Source organism: Musca domestica, unplaced genomic scaffold, assembly GCF_030504385.1.
Source record: "Musca domestica strain aabys unplaced genomic scaffold, Musca_domestica.polishedcontigs.V.1.1 275, whole genome shotgun sequence".
Lineage (NCBI taxonomy): Eukaryota > Metazoa > Arthropoda > Insecta > Diptera > Muscidae > Musca > Musca domestica.
The window spans coordinates 447,658-475,309 of NW_026712291.1; the positions used below are offsets into that span (position 1 = coordinate 447,658).

Sequence of the window (27,652 nt, forward strand, 5' to 3'; positions counted from 1 at the left end):
TTGTGTAATTATTTGTATGTTCATATGTAAAGTTTATTGCAATTGTCACCAATTTGTTGTCTTAAACTTCCTCAAACAGCCTTTTTATTAGGGTGGAATAACAATTGGTTTAAGTTTCATGGGTTAAATTTTGTAACAACCCGCTTTTCAACATTCTTGGCATAACGTTATTGGTTGCCGCGTCCAATTGCCTCTCCTATGTAAAGCCAAACGTAGGTTGGGTAGGAGTTAAAAATTGTATGGCGTATATTTGGATATTAAATAAACCATTTGTATTTTATCCAGTAAACCCCTGTACACCAAAATGAAACTATAACAACGTAATGACTTACGTTAGCTCGTTTCGCAAGAATGAATCCCACCGTGAAATAATGTACTTCATAGTGAATTGTCATGCGTTTGAATCTTAACTTATTTTCAACGCGTTGCACTGTGAAATAAAGCCGATCAAATTTTCCAACGTTCGCCCTGCCTTATTTAAAAATGTAAATATTTGGTATGGTAGTACAAATTATTTTCATATGAATGTGGCAATGTGTAAAGTACATACATGTTGACATTTGTAGAACACTGTGCAAAAAACTTTTTTCAAATAATTGCCAATTCACTTAAACACAAGAAAGTTTTTTATATAAAAGGTTAAAAAACAAGAGTTATTGTTAGTACCTTTTGTTCAACGCGTCAAACACTAACTGAAGCCTAATTTGAAAATAAAATGTTGAAAAACGGTATATTAAAAACGAATTTTGTTTTATTCAGCTGTTTACTTCTTTGTGAAATAGTAAGAGCTGTTCCTAAATTTGAAGCCAGTAATAAAAAGTAAGTGAGAAAACTGCATAATGTCCTAATTCAGCCGTAGTGAAAGGATATTGCACACATTAGTGTTGGCCGACCGTAAAGTGACGCTGAATAACAATACATAGTATGTGTATATACAGGGTGGGATGAAAAAAAACTGCAACAAAGTCTAACGCCATAATTTTTACATTTTTTTAAATTTATTGAATGAAAGCAAAAAAATTCGGAAATAACATAACATTTTAGGAAAAGTTAGATTTGTTCGAATTTGTCACCATCGGCACCTTGCTTTCCAAAATACTCCAGACACAATATTCCAACAGATTGGTATCCGGAGATTTTGGTGGCCATTGTGCGCTGGAAATGAAGCTAGGAACCTTATTTTGTAATCATTCTTGGGTGGCGCGTGCTGAGTCCTGTTGGAATGTCCAAGGTCTGCGGCCAAAATGTTTGCGTGCCCAAGGCTTTAATACACCCTCCAGAGTATTTTGCTATAATATTCGGCATTTATTCTGATGATACGTCGATTAATACGAGCGGAGAGCGTCCGTCTGTCTGTTGAAATCACGATACAGCCCACATTATTTGACGTAGAGCGCCAAAATTTAGAAGAGCAATTTGTATTGTGTCTAGGAGGTTGGTATTGAAAATGATCGGTCCTTTTTCCATGTTTATCCATTTTCATGATTTATTCCACATTTTTTACGGATTTGTCTGAAAATTGGTATTTGTAGGTCATAACGGATCCCAGTGTCATGTGGCGAGACATTGCATGTATAGGTGCTTTGGTGTAGCCCCCATATAACGGTACCTCCCGATATTCGGTATTTTGATGATTTTTGCCACATTTTTTCATATATATATATATAATATATATATATATATATAATATATATATATATATATATATATATATATATATATATATATATATATATATATATATATATATATATATATATATTATATATATATATATATATATATATATATATATATATATAATATATATATATATATATATATATATATATATATATATATATATATATATATATATATATAAATGTAAGTTGTGTTAGTTACTACGCTTATAACTCAAGAACCGCTGATCTGATTTTAACGATTCATACAAATTCTGAATTGTCTCTTTTCCGAAAAGGATAATATTCAAAAAAATCGCGTAAAAATGTGATATATTAACATTTTCATTTTGACTTCTGAAATGTACAATCGTAATGTTTTATTTTGTATGTTTTTTTTTTCTATTTTGACTTACTTTTTTCGAATGTACATTTGTAGTGTTTTTTATAATATTTTTTTTTTTCCTTTTTGATTCGAATATTAATACCAATTTATTTTGACTCGATTTCTTGAGAACTGAAATAGAAGCCGGGTTACATTGAAGTGTAGTACCAAATTATGTGGTGGCGAAACGAAATAGATGTTATCGAAATAATTTAACGCGGTCACACCAAATTTAAGTCAAAATTTCTAAAAATCTTGAAAAAAGAGATCTCATTGCAAAAATTCTCAATCAGGGAAAAAATTACATAAGGTATAACTAAAGAACGGCTTGACAATTCATACAATGTTGGAATGGTATCCAATAAAATATTAATAAAAAATTTCTTTTTGGTGTGATTTTTTTCAATTTGACATACTATATTGAAGTGAACATTTTTTATTGCCTTGAAATCTGAATGAATAATATTTAAAATAAATGAGTCACCTACGTGGACCTACATCTTTCATATGGCAATAATCCGCCCAATGAGAACTCAAAATGCAATTCATTGGAACTGCAGTCAGTGAAATACCGAATATAAAGGGTGCAAAATGGTAGGGCGAATTGGACATTTAGTAAAAAAGAAAGAAATTCTTCCTAAACTTTCAAGATGTCTTAAATCGCTTTTGCAGGTCATGATATATGACCCCCGGATAAGGGTACAACCCTATTTCAAGTATTGTTTACATTTTAACCACATTTTTCTCACACTCATTTTAATTTGATAAGAAACCATCCTCGCAAAATATGATCATGTTTTGGTATAACCATCATATAATTTAAGCCATGTTCGGGGTCTTCGACATTTTTTATGCCTTTATTTGGCATCTTTGTTTCTAAGGGTGTAAAATCCTCTTCTCATAATATTTTCAATTTTCGGAGTAGAGTCCATCTTGGTCTTGACCACATTCATCAATTGATTTGGCTAAAAAATTGTATTTAGGCAACTCTGGGGTAGAGAATCGTCCCTCAGATAATTGTCCACATAGGCATTTATTCGAGTATAGTTCTCACATTAGTGTACCCACAAATCCGCTTTCCTAACCAATGTTTGGTCAGAAAAGAAAATTTGATATACTATTGAATTTGAAACTTCCAAGAGAATATTGGTTGGGAACGTAGATGTGGGATTAACATCTACATGCCATAAACTCCGAAATATCAAATTGTGGCAGAAACATGAAAAAATCACGAATATTAATTTTTTTGTTCGTTATTGAATTATACTATGATGAAAATATGGACTTTATGTGTTCTCAAACTCACAATTTAAATGACAAAAATAAATTAATTAATATTTCACGGTAATGGGTGTAAAAAAGCAATTATCTTTGACTATCTTGAAATCATTCCGCCCTCAATTATGAGGTGGACAAAACTAAATACCACGCAGCACGGTATTCTTAACATTGGAAATTCAATACCAAAAATTTAGCTGAGTTTTCACATGGGGCTATTATAGAAGTTCTATATCATACAGGTTTTAACACTCTATTATAGCCTTAGGCTGAAAAATAAGATGAGGCTATTCAAAATATCTAAAACCGACGGTAGATTATTATCTATTATAATTTTTCCCATGAATGTTTATTTCTATTTAGAAATTACTATGGAGTTATTTTACTTATAATAAAAATTGTGCCGCTTTCATAATTCTATAATGCTTAAAAAATATGCATTAAAGACTAAAAGTAGGGGCCGGCAACGCGGACCGGGCCAGCTAGTATATATATATATATATTGTTGTTTGTTGGTAATGGAATCAGTTGAAAACGGCTGGACCGATTTGCATAATTTTTTTACAAACGTTCGTCATACCCCGAGTTAGGTTTTTAAAGAAAAAAATATTGACCGCGTCTACTTTTACGCCCACTATCTTGATTTATGTAAAATCTTTATCTCTTTATATTTGCCAGATAATAAAGATATCGGTTTGAAAATTATTACACGAGATACAGTTGACTTATATATATATATATATATATATATATATATATATATATATATATATATATATATATATATATATATATATATATATATATAAGGAAATTGTGTTAGTTACTACGCTTATAACTCAAGAACCGCTGATCTGATTTTAACGATTTCCACAAATTCGGATTTGTCTCTTGGCAGAAAAGGATAAAATCCAAACAAAATCGCGTAAAAATGTGAAATTTTAGAATTTTCATTTTGACTTTTGAAGTGTACAATAGTAATGTTTTATTTGCATGATTTTTTTCCTATTTTGACTTACTATTTCGGAATGTACATTTGTAGTGTTTTTTTTTTAATTCTAATATGATGTGTAGTCTTTTTGGGTAGTAGAAAGCGGCGAAAATTATGGAGTGGCGGAACTGAATACATGATGTCAAAATAAAATTACTAAAAAATCAACAAAGATCATATTGCACTGCAAAAACTCTAAAATAGGGAAAAACTGAGAACATTTTTTCAATGGAATCAAATTTCAAAATAATAGAAAGGACCAAACTTCGTAAGGACCTTTAAATATTGGCTCTAAAAACCAGCGAACAAGTTGAAGATTTTTTTTTTCAATTTGTTTATTAGTTACTATGCTTATAACTCAAGAACGTTTTGACGGATTTTCACAATTCATACAACTCCAAAATGGAATCTTGCAAAACAAATTGCGTAAAATATGCCAATAAATATATAAAAGAAAAATCCTTTTGGCGTGAAATTTTTTCAATTTAAAAACTATATAGAAGTGTACATTTTTTATTGTTTTGAATTCTGAATGAATAATATCAAAAATGAAATAGTACGCAATAAGATGTTAAATGGCGATCTTTCATGTCTGAAATTGGCATTTAGCGTTCAACTCCAGGATCTACATCGTGCTTCAGCTGGAAGATGCGAACACATTTAAATAAACAAAAATAACCGACAAAACGTTATGGGGCTCATTTCAAAACGTGGACCCACCTACTTCTATCAAATGACAATAATCCGTTCAATGAGAACTCAATATATATATATATATATATATATATATATATATATATATATATATATATATATATATATATATATATATATATATATATATATATAAGGAAATTGTGTTAGTTACTACGCTTATAACTCAAGAACCGCTGATCTGATTTTAACGATTTCCACAAATTCGGATTTGTCTCTTGGCAGAAAAGGATAAAATCCAAACAAAATCGCGTAAAAATGTGAAATTTTAGAATTTTCATTTTGACTTTTGAAGTGTACAATAGTAATGTTTTATTTTGCATGATTTTTTTCCTATTTTGACTTACTATTCGGAATGTACATTTGTAGTGTTTTTTTTTTTAATTCTAATATGATGTGTAGTCTTTTTGGGTAGTAGAAAGCGGCGAAAATTATGGAGTGGCGGAACTGAATACATGATGTCAAAATAAAATTACTAAAAAATCAACAAAGATCATATTGCACTGCAAAAACTCTAAAATAGGGAAAAACTGAGAACATTTTTTCAATGGAATCAAATTTCAAAATAATAGAAAGGACCAAACTTCGTAAGGACCTTTAAATATTGGCTCTAAAAACCAGCGAACAAGTTGAAGATTTTTTTTTCAATTTGTTTATTAGTTACTATGCTTATAACTCAAGAACGTTTTGACGGATTTTCACAATTCATACAACTCCAAAATGGAATCTTGCAAAACAAATTGCGTAAAATATGCCAATAAATATATAAAAGAAAAATCCTTTTGGCGTGAAATTTTTTCAATTTAAAAACTATATAGAAGTGTACATTTTTTATTGTTTTGAATTCTGAATGAATAATATCAAAAATGAAATAGTACGCAATAAGATGTTAAATGGCGATCTTTCATGTCTGAAATTGGCATTTAGCGTTCAACTCCAGGATCTACATCGTGCTTCAGCTGGAAGATGCGAACACATTTAAATAAACAAAAATAACCGACAAAACGTTATGGGGCTCATTTCAAAACGTGGACCCACCTACTTCTATCAAATGACAATAATCCGTTCAATGAGAACTCAATATGCAAAATTCATTGCGACTGCAATCAGTGAAATACCGAATATAAGGGAAAAGGATTTCTATTCTTTCAGAAATTCTTCCTAAACTTTCACGATACCTTAAATCACTTTTGCAGGTCATGATATGGGCCATAACCCCCGGATAAGGATACAAACCGATTTCAAGTATATCTTACAATTTAACCATATTTTCATACTATTTTTGGCAAATGTTGGTAATTTGGGAAGAAACCATCCATGCAAAAACTGATCATCATATGATTTAAGGAACCGGACATTTGTTTAATCGTCTTTGAATTATACTATGATAAATGATAAGGAAATTATGGGGTCTCCAACGCGCAATTTCAATGACAAATAATTCATATTACTTTGAAAACAAGTAAAAAAAATTAAGTTCGGCCGGGCAGAATTATTACTATCATCCATCTGAGGGTAAAGGAAACATTTTTATATAAAAGTATATAAATTCAAGCGTGTGTCACTTTAAACTTCATATACCAGTAAGACTGTTTGGATAATGCAGTTAACTTATCAAAAAACCATAAAGTGAATGAGGCCGTTATATGGGACCATACCAAAACGGGAACCTCTGTGGACAATTTTAAACTTCAAGGATTGTCACCTTCTAAAATACCAAATTTGAAACAATTATATGCGTAAATGTGTGGACTATCAACATACCCAATATAGGTAGGTATCGTTGTATGTGTTAGACAAATCCGAGAAGAAATGTGGCAAAAATCATCAAAATACCGAATTTCGAGAGATACCGTTATGGGGACTACCAAAACGTGAACCGATAGATCATTTTCCATACCAACCATCCTATACACATTACAATTTTTCAGCTAAATTTTGACGCTATACGTCAAATAATGTGGGCTGTATCGTAATTTAAACAAACAGACATACAGACGGACAAATCGACTTAGAGTTTTATGCTGATTATGAATATATATGCATATTTAATGGGGTCTATGACGAATATTTAGTGATGTTACAAATTGAATGAAAAGTTAATATACCCTCCTTTCCAAGGTGGATGATATAATAGCATTAAAGGCTAAAATTACGGGCCGGCAACGCGGACCGGGCCAGGTAGTAAATAAATAAAACAAAATCAAAAATTTAAAAAAACTTAATTACAATAAGTAATACTTTCATGCGTAAACAAACAAAAAGCTCTATCTACCAACGCGTGAACATGCCAGGAATAGCTGACCATGAGAAAAGCAGGAACATGACAAATTTAGTCTTAATAGCAAAAGCCAAGCGAGCAGGAAACAGTCTTTTTAAGTTGGGTGGCATTTCTGTTGCATATTATGTAAAATTGTCCGAAAATATATATAGGAGCTATATCCAAATCTGAACCGATTTGAAAAATTTATTTTTGTACCAAATTCAGTCACTCAAGCCGAATTTCCTTGGAATCGGACATACGTATCGTGTTTGGTGCATCAAATATGTGAAATCTGGACCGATTTCAATATAAATTGACAAATTTATTTTCTGATCAAAATCCCGCCACACATCATAAATTTCATTGGAATCGAACATGTACCAAATTCAGTCACTCAAGCCGAATTTCCTTGGAATTGGACATACGTATCGTGTTTGGTGCATCAAATATGTGAAATCTGAACCGATTTCAATATAAATTGACAAATTTATTTTCTGATCAAAACCCCGCCACACATTATAAATTTCATTGGAATCGAACATACATATCGTGTTTGGTGCATCAAATAAACGAAATCGGCCAGAAATATATTGGGTATAGCTCAAATTTGAACCGATTTCAATATAAATTTACAAATTTATTTTTGTTTCAAATTCAATTACACAGTGCAAATTTGGAGAGTGCATCTGTAATCGATCAATATGTGCACATAAATCTAAATTTTTGAGAGGTACCTCCGATTCTTATGTTATATCTCCATTTCCAAGTGGAATTTCATAAATTTATATAGCCTATGTTACATTCAGGCGATGTTGTAGTATACTTGGAAATTTTCAGGAAAATCTGTTCAGCGGGTTTCGAATCCATAAATTAAAACAACTAAACTTTCTGCCTACCGAACTACCGAAATTTATTATCATGCATCAACTGGAAAAATGTCCACCTTTTTTAACTTATAGTGAAATTTGATGAAGAATATTTTTGAAGTCAATATTCAAAATTATGCCTTGCAAAAACTCACATAAAGTACGAGTTTAACCCTAAAATGTGCTTTTAGTATACACCTTTAGACATTTGATGTATTCTGTGATATAGTAGAATTTTTTGTTTTTAACAAATACATTTATAGAATATGACTACGTTTAAAGGGAGCTTTGTTGGCTCGCTTGAGTGTATGTCCAAATTATCCAGGTATTAAATATTGCCGATGAAACTATGTATCATTTGTAAGAAATCTGCACGCAAAAAACAGTAAGGAAAGACCCTACACAACTGTTCATATTTAGTAGAGCTACCCCTAACAAATATTTGTTTTTATGGGGAATTCATAAGAATTATATCATAGGAATTATGATCATTTTGAAATGCGTATTATGGCTTAAAAGAAGTTATAATTTAAAGCAGAAATGAATTATTATATGGCAGGTATATTCTCCTCTAAATCGATGAATCTAAACCGATATATACCAAAATCCTTCCTAGTTCATATTGAAATTTTAAGGCACAATAACCTTAAATCGTAGATATGTATAATATATATTCAAATCTGAACCGATACAAATTTAGCAGAGTTATTTCTATGATGTATATGATAGCTGGCAACAAAGATCGTTTTTGTGATGGCATTTTACGCGTATGAGCGACTTAAATACTAAATCGGATAAAACATACATATGGGACCTATAGCTATATAAAACAAATTTCACCAAATTAGATAAATTTTTGTTTGCTTGAGTTCCTTTGTATGTGCCAAAACCATTCAATTAATAAACTTGAAATATATATATTTTTATACATCTTTACTCGATTTCAAGTTTCCCCGGATATCGTTATAGTAATATATATGAGAGTTATAGCTATATCTGAACCGATTTCAACCAAATTTGACATTCTTGTTCCTAGTCCCAATTTGTTCGTATATTCCAAATTTCATCCAATATGGAATAGTATTATACATTCGGTGCACACCAAAAACAAATCGGACGAAGAAATACATGGGAACTATATCTAAATTTTGACCGATTTTCTCCAATTTCAATAGGGTTTATCCTTGGGCCAAACAGCTGATTTTCGGAAAATTTCATCTCGATCAGACAACAAATGTTTGTTACAAAAATACTTGGACAGACGAACGGACGGATATGCATAAATCGACTCAGAATGTGATTCTATGCAGATCATCAAAGGATATATGGGTCTATCTCGTTTCCCTTCTATGTTACAAACAAATGCACTTAGACATAATACCCTTACCACAGTGTAGTGTAGGGCACAAAATGTTGTTGAATAAAACTGCTAAAATAATCAAAATACCGAATATAGGGGGGTACCGTTATATGGAGGCTATGTAAAGACGTGGACCTGTATGAGCAATTTCCTGTCATAAGATTGGTACTACATCTTATGACTTTGGGAACTTCAAATTTGAAACGTTTTCGGTGAAAATTGTGACACAAATCATAACAAAACGAAAATCTGGCGGTACAGTTATATGGGCAGTATATCAAAACTTAGACCTATATTGACAGTTCTATGTATGTATGTTTCTTACATAATGGGAACACAATTGTGACAAAAACACAAAAAAATACCTTAAATCTGTCGGTACAACCATGGCTCAATAAGAAAGGTTGCTTAACTTCAAAGAAACTAGAAAATTGCAACTCCGTGCTGGAGTCTTATAGTGTCAAATAGACTTTTAAATATGGATCAAACGGTCAATGAAGCCGTCACACGCTGCCCGAATGTTGCTTTGCGGTATTTTGGCCCATTCTCGGCGAAGCGCTTGCTTGAGGTGATCGACACTTTGGTATTTTTTAGTGCCAACCTTGCTTTCCAAAATACTCCAGACACAATAGTCCAACGGATTGGTATCCGGAGATTTTGGTGGGCATTGTGCGCTGGAAATGAAGCGAGGAACCTTATTTTGTAACCACTTTCGGCCAAGCGAAGCAGCTCTTTTGAGTCTATTTTCTGTTCTTTCTGTTGTGTCAATGGCTCATTTTTCAATGTTTGCCGAATGGAATATTGCGATATGTTCAGCTCGAGAGCCATTTTTCGGCCACTGCGAAGCGGGTTTCGCTCAAGTCGCTCCTTTACTTTTCGAACCATTTCTGCTGATGTTGCTGTTTTCTTCAATCCACTTCCTTGACGTCCGGCTACGCTACCAGTATCACGGTAAAGAGCGATGGTACGAGACACAAAAAAATTATTCATATTTAAATGCTGGAGTGCTCTAACGATAGCCACTTGTGGTTTTCCAGCCAAATATAAAGAAATTACACCATCACGAATAAAATTCTGCAAAATTTTAACAGATGTCTGCTTAGAAATGACAGCTATCTGAAGTTGGTTGCAATTTTTTCATCTCACCCTGTTCATTAAAAAACCATTGAGAAAACTAATAATTGGTCTCATCTTTGTCTTCCTAACGTATATATGTGAACTTTCAAGTATACACCGTCACAAGAAATACCCAAAGGCGTAACCACAAAGCCATACATTTACAGGAGAAACAAAAAAACATAATAAAATGAAAACTGATTTATAAAATAACATCATAACAAACGTAATTTTGGAGAAAAAAAATTTTTCTGAAGTTATGTGTGTTACGTCTTTTGTATGTTTATTTTTCCTGAAATGCAAAAATGCGTTACACACATATTTGGGTATATATTTAAAGAAAGTAGTGTAAATGGAAAATTATAATCAATGTACGTCTGTGTGATCTAAATTTGTTGGGTTCAATTCCCAGTCGTAACACAGATATTTCAATGTACCACAATTATGTGAACGGTCTATAAAATCATTCTAATTAGTTATATTTTAATTATATCAGGCGATATTTCAAACATCGTATGTTATATGCTACATTTATTGTTAAATTAAAGTCTAGATTTAATTCATCTTGCATTGCCTTCCGAATAAATGGTTTTGTTCGTTTATCATATTGTTTTCCATACAAGATTTTTATTCTTTTTTGTTGTCCTTGAGAGGTCTACTCAGGTCTTAAGGTTTCATCTTTGCTTTTATTAAATTTGTGAAATTAGCCAAACGTGGTCATGTTGAAATTAAAACAAAAATATATACCAATACCAATGGTTGATCACTACTACAGTCCAGTCAAAATAGACATAAAACGACGTGAAATTCAAAAGATTTCCACAAAGCTGAATTTTGGTATGGAGATCAAAAATCTCCATAAATACCATGCCATGCAAAACAGTTATCCTAGGTCAAAGATCACCAGTTGTTATTTTTCGAAATTTTACGAAACGGTAAGATTTGTAAAAAATATTGTTTGAACAAAAGTTTTAAATCTTGAAATTTCCTAAGAAAAGGTCTTGACGACTTCCTTCCTTATTGTTACCATTTCCAAGATATCACCATTCTACGAGTCACACTATACATAATATGTACATAATTCCCAGACACCTGTGAAGTAAAGCATTTGGAGCATTTTTAAACTGGTTGCTCTATAGCCATCCATTGTTCCAACCCAATTGTTTAGACAATTGCCCATTAAGCCCATTAAGTTATTATTGGGTTAAGATTTTTTAGACATCCCGAGATATTTTAATCAAATTCATTCAAATACTCTTGAAAATCGGCTTCAACAGTCGATTTCTTTTTTCTATGACTTAGTCATTAAACTCCATAATAAAATTACATGAATCTTCTTCTATTGTCCGCAGCTGCAACTTTAACATCCGCAACTTACAATTGCAAAATATAGTATTGAAGATATTTTCCGGGCTTCTATTAATTTTTTTTGTTTTTGCACACATGGTATTTATGGGGACTTTTGTAATTAATTGTAAACTCAAAATTCAGCTTTGTGTTCATTTTTGCACTTTGAGATGCCTATTTTGAATGGACTTATTATTGGTTAACTTTCAAATGATGTGGGTTACGCCTTTTGTGTTTTATGGAAATTACGGTACGCTGTTACGCCTTTTGGCTTTTCTTACATACAGTCCCTATTTTTGAACGTAGAAGATTGAAATCTTACAGGAGCGCGTATTTTAACTTTATATATCAGATTCAATCATAAAACGAATTTTGACTTTTGTGAGTTACGCCTTTGGGCATTTCTGGTGAAGATATATTCTGTTTTCCTTTTCTTCTTGTCTAATATTTTGACATTTTCCCAAACATGTTACAAAAGTGCGTTAAATATTGTTTTCAATGTTTAATTTAATTTTGTCTTTTTATGCTTTTTATACCCTCCACCATACTATGGAGGGTATATTAATTTTGTCATTCCGTTTGTAACTCCTCGAAATACTCATGTCAGACCCAACAAAGTATATATATTCTTAATCAGCGTAAAATTTTAAGACGATTTAGCCATGTCCGTCTGTCTGTCTGTCTGTCCGTCTGTCTGTTGTAATCACGCTATATTTCGAACAAATTGAGATAGAAGGCTAAAATTTTGCACACATGTATATTTTTCCAGAAGGCAGATTAAGTTCGTAAATGGGCCATGTAGGTCCAAGTTATCATATAGCCCCCATATAACAGTACCTCCGATATTCGGTATTTTGATGATTTTAGCGACATTATTTACCGGAATTGTTTCAAATTTCGCATGTGAAGTTCGTAATGGATACTTCAGCCCATGCCAGACCAAATTGTCTGTGCAGGTCCACGTCTTTGTATAGCCGCCACATAACGGTACCCCCTATATTCAATATTTTGATGATTTTAGCTACATTATAAACAGATTTTTCTTCAAGTTTCGCATTTAAATATTGTAATAACTTAGGACAAAAGTTGCCTATGTAGGTCGTCGTATAGGCATACGGTATTTTTAAGATTTTAACAGAATGTTTAACGGATTTTATTTTTTGTTTTTTTTTGGAAATTGCCAAATTTGTACCAAATGGTGGAGGGTATTAAAAGTTCGGTCCGGCGAAATTATAGCTTTTTTACTTGTTTAGTTTCTTCAAAAAATGGCACACATAAATAAAAGGCTAACAAGTACCAATATATTACACAAAATTCAAGCTAAGGAAGCTTATGCTTCCTGATATCGACAGATAACATAAAATTGCAGTGAGTTCAGTATTCCTAAATGCATTTTAAGTTGTGCAAAATCCGTAAAAAATGGCGTTTCTGTGTATTTATACCCTGTTTGTAACATGGAGAACGAGATAGACCCATAGTTACTTTTGAGAATCTTCATAGAATCACTTTCTGAGACGATTTATGCATGTCAGTCAGTCCGTCATGTATTTTTGTGAACAAAATGCAGGTCGCATTTATTATTGGAAGATATGAAATTTTTCAAACAACATTTGTTTCGCCCAAGGACGAACCCCATTGAAATTGGTGATAATCGGATCAGAATTAGATATAGCTGCCAGATATCTTCAAACGATTTCGGGTTAATTGTGACGAATGACCGATTTGAGGCTTTCAGTCCCTCACATGCATAATATGCACTCCACAAGAATGATATTTGGTATATATATTTGGACTAATGTGTCTGGAGTATTTTGGAAAGCAAGGTTGGCACTAAAAATACCAAAGTGTCGATCACCTTAAGCAGGCGCTTTGACGGAAATGGGCCAAAATACCACAGAGCAACATTCGTACAGCGTGTGACAGTTTCATTCCATAATTCGAGCCAAAGGTGACGAATTATTCCTATTTTAAAATTTGATGCTAGAAATTTAAAAAAAATATATAAATAAGGTCGTTTGACTTTGTTGCAGTTTTTTATCTCACCTTGATATAGGGCTCAGAAATGCCTTTGTCAAATTTTATCGAGAACGGCAAAAATGTGGATATAGCTCCCATATATCCTTAATCCGATTTCAGGTTCATTGTGCAAATAACGGCTAATATCAGCCCAAGTTTAGGCGAATCCTCTCGAAGTGATATCCTACACTATATAGCAATGTTATTTGGTATAAAAAATAAAATGTCTACGTCAAATTTAGTGAAAATCGATTCAGATTTGGATATGACTCCCATATGTATATTAGTTCCCTCTGAAACCAAACTATAACTGCTCTAAAGCCAAATGTTGATAGGTGGTATGATCTGCTTCAAATAAATTCTTTTTTACAGGAGCTCCATAAATATGCATAGTGGTGTAGAGTATCACATGCATTTTAATGCATAAACAATCTATGAATATTGCTTCTTAAATAAAATTTTCTTTAGTGTTATGATATATTAATCAACAGTTTTAGTGGTTAAACTTTTTATAATCTAATCAAGGCAACCGATGATTTACAAACAACAAAATTACTTAATATATATAAAGTAGCTAACAATAAATATAAACAAGATAGTGGCAAATTCGAGCACACTCAGAAACATCTTTAACCAGCATTTTCAGCTTAATTTTATAGTGAAACGCTATTGTTTCGGGTCTGTCAATATGTTCATTGCTTTCAATTTTTTCAGATTAGAAAACAATGTGGCTGAGTGGGATCGATCTTACCAAAAAGAAAACAAGTCATTGGAATTTGATGATGACAGTGCTTCCACAAAAGACCGTTTACAGCGACTTGGATACACAACTGGATATGGTACACTTAATGTAAGATAATATTTTTATATTTGTTTTTAAGACATGTTTAGCTTGTTCTTCATTGCTAATATACATCTTGTGCAACAGCAAAAGAGGTGGAAAAAGGTGGCGGCTTTTGCGCGAATTCGTTGAAATCTGAGTAATCACAGTAACTGGTAACTGGTGAAAGGCCAAATTGTAATTTTTTGTAATGTGTAATATTTTTTTTTTAAATATGACTATATTTATTATAAAACAAGTAAGTGAAGGCTATAGCCGTGTTGGGCCGACCATGTGATACCATACAACACTACAATATGTTAAAAGCTCCCTTATGTCCAAATCCATTTTTTTTTTTGAAGATTTCGCTTTTGAATTTAATTTTTAATTTTTGAAGATTTCGCTTTAGTCACGGAGCACTACCCAGATTACCCTTAGCATTTTCACCAGGGACATTTACGCACTCCGTTGTGCTGTTAGTTGTTGTGGTTCATTTTATGGCTAAATATAATCCAATGGTCATCCAAAATGCTAGAACTCTTCCCTTTCCTTAAATCTCTTCTCTGGCTAGTCGATTGGCTTCAGTTGCGTGATCAGGATTTTTATACCCTACACCACAAGGTGGTCAGGGTATTATGTCTTTGTGCATTCGTTTGTAACAGTCAAAAGGAAACGAGATAGACCTATAGTTCTTTTTGATGATCTGCATAGAATCACTTTCTGAGTTGATTTATGCACGTCAGTCCGTCTGTCCGTCCGTCCGTCTTTCCATGTATTCGTGTGAACAAATGCAGGTCGCATTATTATCCGATTGAGATGAAATTTTCCAAACAAGGACGAACCCTATTGAAATTGGAGATAATCGGTAAAAATTTAGATATAGCTCCCATATATATCTTCGACCGATTTGCCTTTTATTGTGCACCAAACGTGTAATATCAGCCCGAATAGTATGGAATATTGCACATACAACCAAATTTGGCCTGAGAATAAGTATGCCAAATTTGATCGAAATCGGTTCAGATATAGCTATAGCTCCCATATATATTGTTCATCCGATTTGTTATTTTTGTCCTCCACAGCCGTAATATGAACTCTGTAACAACAATATTTAGGGAAATATATCAAATACAGCTCAGAAATACCTTTGCTAAATTTTATCGAGATCGGTTCAGATTTAGATATAGCTCCCATATATAACTTCGTCCGATTTACCTTTTATTGTGCACCAAACGTCTAATATTTGTCCAAATGGGATGGAATTTGACACATACGACCGAATTGAGTCTAGAAGGTAGTATGCCAAATTTGGTGAAGATCGGTTCAGATATAGCTATAGCTCCCATATATATTGTTCATCCGATTTGTTGTATTTGTTACACACAGCCGTAATATGCACTCAGGGAAATATATCAAATACAGCTCAGAAATATCTTTGCTAAACTTTATCGAGATCGGTTCAGATTTGGATATAGCTCCCATATATATCTTTATCTGATTTCAAATTAATTTTGCACCAAATGGACAATACAAGTCCGAATTTAAAAGATACAAATTCTCGGCATATTTAGTCCTTTGAATTTTAAATTATAATTATAATCATAGGGTGTATGATTGAATTCACTCATAAAAACTTTTAATTGTTATTTGGAGCTCAACTAAATTAGCAAAGTGGTGTAGGGTATCATAAAATCGGCACGCCCGACTTTAGGACTTTCTTTACTGTTTTTTTTTTCTGTTTTTGGTTCATTTAAACCCCTAAATATTTTTCGATCACGTCCAAAAGCCAAATTTTGACTCATCTATATAATTTGCTAGTCTACGATATTTGGCTATATTCGTCAACGAAATCAGAATAATAAAGTCATAAGTTCGCCTTTTGTGCATTTCGGGTATCGCCTGTAAGTAATGCTGCCATTTTTTCACACAAAAGTAGAGGTGCATTCTTTCGCTGTCCTAAACTCTAACTTCATGCGAGATTTCGTGTCGTTTGGTTTCTATTTGTGACTTTTATAACGGCTGCGAAATCAGGAACATTTTTATTAGTTGGTCCATTTCAAGCCCTAAATATATTGCAGACATCTTTGAAAACAATACGCCTAGCCCTTCTGAGCCTAACACTTGTGAACAATTTTGTGAGGATCGGACGATAATTGCAATCTGTATATAATAACTCCAACCTGTGTTGTAAGGTGAAAAAATATTACATAATATACACTTCAATATTATAAGTCAAATTGAAAAATAGCATGCGATAAAAATATGAAAAAATTAAAAAATGTCACAAAATACTAGAAAATCTACATTAACATCATTATTGGCATCTTTTTATGCCTTCTTTTAGATTTTATTCTTTTGTGCCAGGAGGGCATTCTGAATTGACAACATTTGTCAAAATCGGTCCAGCCATTTTTGCGATATAAGCAATCTAACATCCCATTCCTTTGTATATACACATTGTATATATTTCGCTATATATACCCGACATATTTACTATCGGCATCTACGCAACGACCAGAATTGACCTGTTCGTCTGTTTATGACTTTGCCGGGATTAAAATATTCGCGGTTTAATGGAAGTTTTGACTTTTATTTAACAGAAATGTTATGGTCTTATTCACCCACTAAATATAACCCGATGACCATCACGATTGGAAGGCATCATTAAGATCTAGCCCCATGCTAACTTTCGCGACAACTACAAAATTATGAAATTTGTCAGTATTTGGTCCATTTCAACCCCTAAATATTATGCGATCATCTCCAAAAGCAATAGGGTTCTATATACTTTCCTATGTGGGAAACCAATATTTCGAGGTGTTACATAATTTTTGGCCCAATCAAACTTATAATACCCTCAACACATAGTGTTGTAGGGTATAAATAGGTATTTATTTTTTTCGGAGGTTGACAACAGCCTTTATGAAACTATAAAATCAATTACTGCAGTGTTATTTTATAATTCTTTATCATTAGCGAACTCGAACTTTAAAGGCAATACAAATTATTTTGGAAGATAGAAGGCTAAGGCCTTTCTGTTTAGCCCGGTTTTAGTTTTATTGAAATTAGTAATGAAGAAATAAATTAAATTTTCCCGCAAACACTTTTTGAAACAGTTTAAGATGTTTCCTTCTAATTTCTACAAAAATGTTTATATCTCTGGTGACTTTATGAAAAGGCACTTGTCAGGCATTCTCAGTCCATTACAGATTGTGTGCAACGTTGTTGTCTTTACACAATAAAATTTATTTCATATTTGCATGCATTTTTTGGCTTGAAAGGAATTTTGCCCCAAAAAATAATTTTATTGGTTAGACAATAATTATATCAAAGTCAGACAGACTGGTTCAAATTCCTTCTCAGTTAGGTTTCTTAAAAGCCTGTTAATGGTAGGTATACATAGGAGTTCCGCCATGAGGTGTACCTTACCTTGAAGGTGTATAAGGATTGAATGACAACATTGAAGATTCCTTGGACATATTTTTGTGGTAGACCCGGAAAAAGCTGGCGTTATATGAAGAAAATTTATTTACTTATATGAAGAAAATTTATTTACTTATATGAAGAAAATTTAGTTTGAAGTTTTTATTCAGCTATCGGTAGTAATTTCTAAATAGAATGAACATCTATCATCGGTCAATTAAAGTGCTTTAAAGGGCCTAATCATATTTCCAACCACTTTGTTGTACTTTAATCTATAAAGAAACATATATAAAAACCAATTATCACAATTACAGGTTGAGATAAAAAAAAACAGCAACAAAGTCAATCGCCATAATTTTTACATTTTTTTTTTTAAATTTTATTGAGTGACAGCAAAAAATGTCGGAAATAGCATCACATTTTAGAATAAGTTTAGATTTGTTCGAATTGGTCACCTTTGGCACGAATTATGGTCTTCAAACGGCCAATGAAACCGTCACAGGCTGCCCGAATGTTGTTCTGCGGTATTTTGGCTCATTCCCGACGAAGCGCTTGCTTGAGGTGATCGACACTTTGGTATTTTTTAGTGCCAACCATGCTTTCCAAAATACTCCCGACACAATAGTCCAACGGATTGGTATCTGGAGATTTTGGAGGCCATTGTGCGCTGGAAATGAAGCGAGGAACCTCATTTTGCAACCATTCTTGGGTGGCGCGTGCGGTGGTGCTGCGTCCTGTTGGAATATCCAAGGTCTGCGGCCAAAATGTTTGCGTGCCCAAGGTTTTAATACACCCTCCAGAATAATTTCGCGATAATATTCGGGATTTATTCTGATGCCACGGTCGACCGAAGGTGCACATTTTAAGCTGACCTCTTTGGCAATTAAACACGATCATTTTTTTTTGGTTAACAAACTGCTGGACTACGAATGTGTTCTTATCGGAGAAAACCAAATTCGGCAGTTCACAACTTTCGGCCAAGTGAAGCAACTCTTTAGCTCTTTTGAGTTTATTTTCTTTCTGTTGCGGTGTAAGTTCTTGCACTTTTTGGAATTTCTATGGCTTTACCCCGAGCACATTTTTCAATATTTTCCGAATGGAAAATTGCGATATGTTCAGCTCACGAGCCATTTTTCGGCCACTGCGATGCGGGTTTCGATCAAATTGCTTCTTTACCCTTCGACTTTCCGCCCACTTCCTTGACGTCGGGTATCAGTATCACGGAAACAAGCGATGGTACGAGGCACAAAAGATCTATTCTGTATCTATTTTGTACGCTTGTAAACAATATAATGAGCTGTCTCTGGAATAATTTTAACAGCTGTCGGACGAGTGGCTTGGAAATGACAGCAGTCTGAAGTTGGTTGCAGTTTTTTCATCGTCCCCTGCATTTGTATAATTAAGTCTTAACAACATTATCTTATCAAATGGGTTGTAATTTTTAATTCGCGATGTTTAGAAGACCATGCTGGGAGGTAGTTATTATACCCTCCACCTTGGAAGGAGGGTATATTAACTTTGTCATTCCGTTTGTAACATCCCTAAATATTCGTCGTAGACCCCACAAAGTATATATATTCATAATCAGCATACAATTCTAAGTCGATTTAACCATGTCCGTCTGTCTGTCTGTCTGTCTATCCGTCTGTCTGTCTGTCTGTTGAAATCACGATGCCGCTCACATTATTTGACGTAGAGCGTCAAACTTTGGCAGAACAATTTGTATTGTGTCTAGGATGGTTGGTATTGAAAATGAGATATATCGGTCCACGTTTTGGTATAGTCCCCATATAACGGTACCTCCCGATATTCAGTATTTTGATGATTTATGCCACATTTTTTCACGGATTTGTCTGAAAATTGGTATTTGTAGGTCATAACGGATCCCAGTTCGTGTGGCGAGACATTGCATATATAGGTCCACGCTTTGGTATAGCCCCCATATAAAGGTACCTCCCGATTTTCGCTACTTTGATTATTTTATCCACGTTTTTCCACGGATTTGGCTAAACATTAGTTTTTGTTGGTCATAATGGGTCCTAGCTCCGATGGGGAAATATTATATGCATAGGTCTAGGTTTCCGTATAGCTCCCATATAGCGGTCCTCCCGATATTCGGTATTTTGGTCATTATATCCACATTTTTAACAGATTTGATAGATGACAATCCTTCAAGTATAAAAATGTCTATAGAGGTTCCCGTTATAACGGCCTCACTCACTTTATGGTTTTGATAAGATTAACTGTATTATGCAAAAGTTCTTAATAGTATATGAAGTTAAAATGTAAAGTAATGAATTCAGATACTTTTATATAAAATGTTTCATTTACCTTAAGGTGGAGGGTATTAAAAGTTCGGTCCGGCCGAACTTAATATTTTCTTACTTGTTTTTTTCCTGATTATTAAGGGTATAAAGAGACAGCACAACTTAAATCCTCTTTTATGCCTCCACTATAAGTTGGGTGTATAGTTTTTAATCGTCAGTTTGTAGCGCCAAATAAATAATAAATTTTTGATCGTAGTAGACTTTACAATATAGTAAACTATGTCCGCCTGCCTGCTCACCCGTCCGTTGAATTCATGAAAGAAGGCGCAATATTTCAGATAGATTTTTAACTTTCCGTCCGAAATTGGCCCCTTCATTTTGTATCTTTTGTAACTTATCCCGAATGTATACATATATTGTAACGACACAAATTCCTCTGGTTGCTGGGGTTAGCTCACCGGGGGCTAGGGTCTGCCACAGAAATTTAGATAAGTGACCGAGAGAGTAATAACACAAATTATTTGGATTTTAAGCCAATTCTCAATTGATTTATTTAGGATTTATTTAGGTGACAGTTATATTCTATGTCTATAAATAAGAACTGCAAGCGGGTTTCCAATTATCGCGGTGACCTGGCTAAGTACACCGTAGGGCTTCAATCAGGGCTTCGGCGATGTCCTCTGCGTGTGCGGAGACCTGGCTAAGTACTCCTAAATATATATTATCCAAGAAGACCTGGATCAGTACTTCTACCTTGGCGATTTCCTTGTGGCATTCGCTGGAGACCTGGGTAGTTAATTTTGGGCGAAACGGTAAGGGAATTCAATACAATCCCGGGCCTATGCGCGTGGTCCCACGGGTTACGGACACCTCAGAGGGTTAAACAGGGGAAATAGGCTACTTGGACCCAAGGGTTACGGACACCTCAAAGGGTTAAACAGGGGAAATAGGCTACTTGGACCCAAGGGTTACGAACACCTCAGAGGGTTAAAGACGGGATATAGGCTTCTTGGACCCAAGGGTTACGGACACCTCAAAGGGTTAAGCGCGTGGACCCAAGGGTTACGAACACCTCAGAGGGTTAAATACGGGATGTTGGCTGTAGAACCCAAGGGTTACGGACACCTCAGAGGGTTAAGCGCGTGGACCCAAGGGTAACGGACACCTCAGAGGGTTTAAACACGGGGTATAGACTTCTTGGACCCAAGGGTTACGGACACCTCAAAGGGTTAAGCGCGTGGTCCCAGGGGTTGCGAACACCTCAGAGGTCAAAACACGAGGTACTGGCTGTAGGACCCAAGGGTTACGAACACCTCATAGGGTTAAGCGCGTGGACCCAAGGGTTACGAACACCTCAGAGGGTTAAACACGGGATATAGGCTGTAGGACCCAAGGGTTACGGACACCTCAAAGGGTTAAGCGCGTGGACCCAAGGGTTACGAACACCTCAGAGGGTTAAACACGGGATATAGACTTCTTGGACCCAAGGGATACGGACACCTGAAAGGGTTCAGCGCGTGGACCCAGGGGTTGCGAACACCTCAGAGGTCAAAACACGAGGTACTGGCTGTAGGACCCAAGGGCTACGAACACCTCATAGGGTTAAGCGCGTGGACCCAGGGGTTACGAACACCTCAGAGGTCAAAACACGAGGTACTGGCTGTAGGACCCAAGGGTTACGAACACCTCATAGGGCTAAGCGCGTGGACCCAGGGTTACGGACACCTCAAAAGTTCTTGGGAAACTATAGCACCACTCTGACTCACCTCAATATTCCGGTCTTGATGCTATGTAAATATTTCTCTTGGAGTTCGCGTACTTGACACCTGTTGCCTTCACTTCACTGGTTCACTTACTGATCCCCCATCCGTCAATCACTTTCCCTTTTATACTATCGTCATTGATTCTGTCCTGTAACAAGCAGCAACGCCTTAGCACCTAGCGTCACAAGACATGTTGTTATTATTTTCCCATCAGCCACGCACTCTATTCTAATTCGCAGGGTTTTTGTTGCTACATGTTTTTCTCCAATCAGCAACGCATTCAATTCTGCTACGCATGCTTGTTGTTGCCGCTTGTTTTGCTCGTCGACGAAATGCATTGACCTAACGGTATGTTGTTTTGATGTCACCAAACGTATAAACAACAATGAGGGGCACTGAATCAGGCAGGGAAATATTTAACGAGGGCAGATAATTATGTTGGGAATTCATTTATTAATTTATATTTTTTTTATATTCTAATTCATTTTTATTTAAAATTCATAACAATTGACAGTAAATAAATTCAACAGATAATAACAATAACGTAACATTTGTGGGACGAAAACGAGTGCAACGACTTTCGCCATCACAATATTCATGAAAATTTTTGGAAAATCGATTAATCTGCCTCCATGCGTCTGTCCATCCTCCACATAAAATATTAATACATGGCACAATGTTTACGTTATGTCTTTGAAACATTACACAGATCTTCATATAAATCCTAGGATGGTCGATATTAAAAGTAGATTATATCGGCCCTCGTTTAGGCATAGTGTCATCTCCTTACATATGCCATAATTTGATTTAAAGCTTTCAATATTGGTAAATCTCATTCGGAAATAATCTTTAATACTTGTACACTATCATCCACTATACTCTTAGATTTATACCATTTGTATTGTTATCTTCATCACAAAACATTCATTTATATTCTTGATATAAGCTCCAAATAGCTGTGTCGACCGTTATTGCTTTGAAATCTTTGTGATATTTTCCATATGAAGTGACTATCGTTTCTTATTTTCAAATATAATTACATATTAAGATAGAAAAAATTGTTTAACAAATTTATGTGCCTTTGCTAGATCAGATGTTGAAATGCTAGGTCAAAATCCTAGTCACCTTTTCCCAATAGTACCAAAAAAGGGCATCATTTCGTATTAAGTTGCAATGTGAACTAATTTATTTTCTTCATTGTTTATTCAGAATTCAAAACAAATGAATATTGTATGCCAAATTGAGCAATGTATGCACTATAAAAAATTACCAAAAAATATTTTTTATTCACAATTTTATTGGCATATTTTATATATTTTATAAAATAATATATATTATATATAAAATAATATATTTTATAAAATAATTTTATAATTTATAATATGACTCTGCGCCAAAAATATATTGTTGTATAGAACAACTTTGAAATGTCATTGTGTATTTATTTTGTATAAACCATATTTTTTAGAACTATCCGGCTACTACGGGTTTGGCAGCTTACAATCCTATCAAACTAGACTTGGGAGGAGTCGTTTTGGGCACACTTGTTGGAATCGGAGCCATTATCATAATCCCAAAGCTTTTAAGTGCTTTCCATGGTGGTTATGGAGGCTATGGGCGAAGTAAGTAGTAATGACATTTAACACTAGCAAAATCATGGCATGAACTCTTTCAGGTGAAAACTACAACGATGTATCGCAACTAACAAGCTTCGTTAATAAAATAGATGATGTTTTAGGTCAAAACAACATTGACTCCGCTAGTTGTATGCAACGAGCTGTATGTAGTTACGTGCGATCTACCGAATATAATATACATAAAGGATTAGGTGATAAAATGGACGAGTTTGTTCATATTTTAATGGAGTAAGTATTGTATGTAAAGGAATCTTACCTCATTACAATGAGGGCACTCAAAATCTTTTTTAAGATCAATTTTCGCTTATTTACACCATTTTTATACCATCCTCCATAGTTTGTAGCTCCTCGAAATCGCAAATGGCTCAGTTTGGTCTACGGTTTTGCTTCAACTTTGCAAAACCTAACTTTGCATCAGTGCTAGGTCAGGTCGAAAATGGACAATGTCTGTCCACTCCATCAAGTACCTCCACCAAAATGGGGTCAATATTTTGAATAATTTTAAATCTTATAAAATGTAATGTAAGGGTCCGATTGTCTTCAAATTTCACACATCACAATATGTTTATTAACCCAAGGTCTGGTTTGAAGAAGGAATATATCGGTCCACTCCTTTTTGTTCCTCCCTCACAAAGTGTCAAAATTTTGAATAACTCAAAAACAATCATAAAATCCGCAATAAGCAACCGTTTCTCTTCATATTTCACATATCCCATTATTTCTACTAACATAAGATCTGCTGTGAAGATGGGATATATCGGTCCATTCCTCCTGGTCCTTATACCTCCCCCATTGGCCCATGCCTTCGGAATATACACCATAGAGCGTCAACAATTTGAATAATCGTAACAGAAGTCAAAATATATTTAAATCATTGAACATTGACTGAGGGTATACATCTGTCGGCAAAACCGTCTGATACGTTTGAATTTGTTATACCCTACAACACTATGTGTTGGGGGTATTATAAGTTTGATTGGGCCAAAAATTATGTAACACCTCGAAATATTGGTTTAGAATGGAGGTGGGGCTAGGGTCAGAATAGAACCCTATTTCTTTTGGAGATGATCGCATAATATTTAGGTGTTGAAATGGAACAAAAACTGAAAAAAATCCTGGTTTTGCAGTTGCTCTACAGGTCGCAATTATAAACCAATCGAAGCGGAAGTTAGCATGGGGCTAGAGCTTAGGGCTGGGCAGAAGCCTTCCAATTTGGTCATCGGGTAATATTTAGTGGGTGAAATAGGCCACAACATTTGTGTTAAATAAAAGTCAACTTTTCCATTAAACCGCGAATATTTTTTATCTCGGCGAAATCACAAATAGACGAACAGGTCAATTCTGACCGTCACATAGATGGCGATAGTAAATATATCGGATATATATAATGAAATATATACAATGTCTATATAAAAAGGAAGGGTATGTTAACTAGAATGCTTATATCTCAAGAATGGCTGGACCGATTTTGACAAATTTTGTCAGTTCAGAATGCCCTCTTGACATAAAAGCATAAAATCTAAAAAATCGCAGAAGAAATGCCATTAATGGTGTTAGTATAGATTTTGTAATATTTTGTGACATTTTTTATTTTGTCATATTTTTTATCGCATGCGATTTTTTCAATTTGACTTATAATATTTTGTAATATTTTTTCACCTTACAACACAGGTAGGGGTTATTACATACAGATTGCAAATATCGTCCGATCCTCACGAAATTTTTCAAAAGAATATTGTTGGGCTCAGAAGGGCTAGGCCTATTGTTTTCAAAGACGTCCGCAATATATTAAGGGTTGAAATGGACCAACAACTAATAATTTTCCTCATTTTGCAGCCGTTAAAAAGGTCACAAATAGAAACCAGAGGACACGACATCTCGCATTAAGTAGGAGTTTAGGACAGCGGGTACAATGGACCTCTAATTTTGTGTGAAAAAATACCAGCATTACTTACAGGCGATATCCGAAATACACCAAAGGCGAACTCCTGGCTTTTTTATGCTGATTTCGTTGAGGAATATAGCCAAATATCGTAGACAAGCAATTCATATAGATAAGTCTAAATATAGAGATACAGAGGGGCCTCTCACACAATTGAAGCCAATCGACACCTGAGGAAAGAGTTAAGGACAGGGAAGAATTCTAGCATTTTGGATGACCATTGGATTATATTTAGCTGTAAAATCGACTACAACAACTAACAGCACGTCGGAGTGCACAAATATTGAGCAAATCACCAGGGACATTCCAAATCCTAATTTCAAAAGAATGCTAATTTCAAAAATTTCCAAATTTCAAAAGCGAAATCTTCCAATATGGATTTGGACAAAATTGGGCTTCTAACATATTGTAGTGTTGTAGGGTATTTATTTTGTAAATGGTAAAACTAAAGTCATATTTGATTTGATAGATAATTAATTTGATCCTTCCTGTAAACGAATATGGTTGCGTATACGCTTGAACATTGCTGGGAATATGAAATGGGTTTTAACTCCTGAATCCTCACATTGTCTACGTCCAAGTTTTCCAATAGCCCACATATAACGGCACCTTCAGATATTCGGTATTTTGGTCATTTAAGTCACACATTCCCAATTTGATATTAAGAGTTTGAAAAGTATTGTTTCTGTTGTGTCACCACATTTTCTACCTCGATATAACTTTACTTTCAGATATTCGAAATTTTGACGTTTAAAATTAAGTATTTATGGTTAGTAATGGCATAGACAAATGAAGATATAGACAACGAAAAGTAAGTTTTGTCTTTTTTCCAGGTGGCTCTCATCATGTTTTGCATAGTCAACATGCTGATTTACGCGTTCAACCCACTCGACTTCGAAAACACATTTTATCGTTGTTCAAGAATTTCACTTGATTATTCCGGAATTTTTCGATGCGATGGTGAAAAATACGTAATATATTTCACATTTCTTTTATTATGGAAAAATTTTCAACTGACAAATATCCTACAGTTTTTGTTATTTTTAACATTTAACAATTGAGTGACTTCAATATTCTCACTCAAACCCCTAAAACGATATTGACGACATCTGCTGATCCGATGTTTTCGAAGATAAACGGTGAGAGCATTTCGTTGTCTATATTTTAATTTGTCTATGGTAATGGGTTGTACCAAAAGTGTCAGAACATTATATGTATTGGTCCATTGTTTCCTATAGCGCCCATATAACGGTATCGCCTAATATGCGGTGTTTTTGTGATTAAAACTTCTAAAATAAAAACCAAAATAGGTTCATGTATTGCTTTAGCGCCCATATAACTTTTATTTATTAATGTTTTCATTAGGGTATTAAATGTTCGTTCTGACCCAACTATGTTTTTTCTTGTTCTGAAATAAAATCTAAAAGTGTCTATATTTCTTTTTTTTTAGAAATTCGCTTTTGGATTATCTGTTGGATAATACGGCCATCAAAGAAGCTCTCGACCATGGAAGGAACTTGAATTCTAAGCCGTGTGAAGACATCTACATCAACTGTCCAGTTAATTCTGAAACAATGACGAAAATGTTAAACAAATTTCTACCAAAAACGAGGAACACTCACCCATCAGAATCTAATTAAAAGTGTCGTAGCCTTAATTTGACAATTACTCTGGCATCAAAATCTTAAATTAATGAAATTAATAACGATAACGTTCTTCAATATAAAATAATATGAAAAAATTATTTTACAATCATTTATGTATACATATGCAAAGCAATCTGGAAGCATTTTTCGAATCGAA

General features: G+C 34.1%; 1 protein-coding gene across 1 annotated transcript; it reads left to right on the plus strand.

The window, feature by feature from the left end:
- The first annotated feature begins 715 nt into the window (after positions 1–715).
- Positions 716–27,562, plus strand: LOC131803202 (uncharacterized). Its single transcript, XM_059124296.1, has 5 exons — positions 716–819; positions 14,712–14,847; positions 23,739–23,892; positions 23,946–24,135; positions 27,300–27,562. The coding sequence occupies exons 1-5, from the start codon at positions 716–718 to the stop codon at positions 27,487–27,489; spliced, it is 774 nt and encodes a 257-aa protein (XP_058980279.1). The 3' UTR covers positions 27,490–27,562.
- The last annotated feature ends 90 nt before the right edge of the window (positions 27,563–27,652 follow it).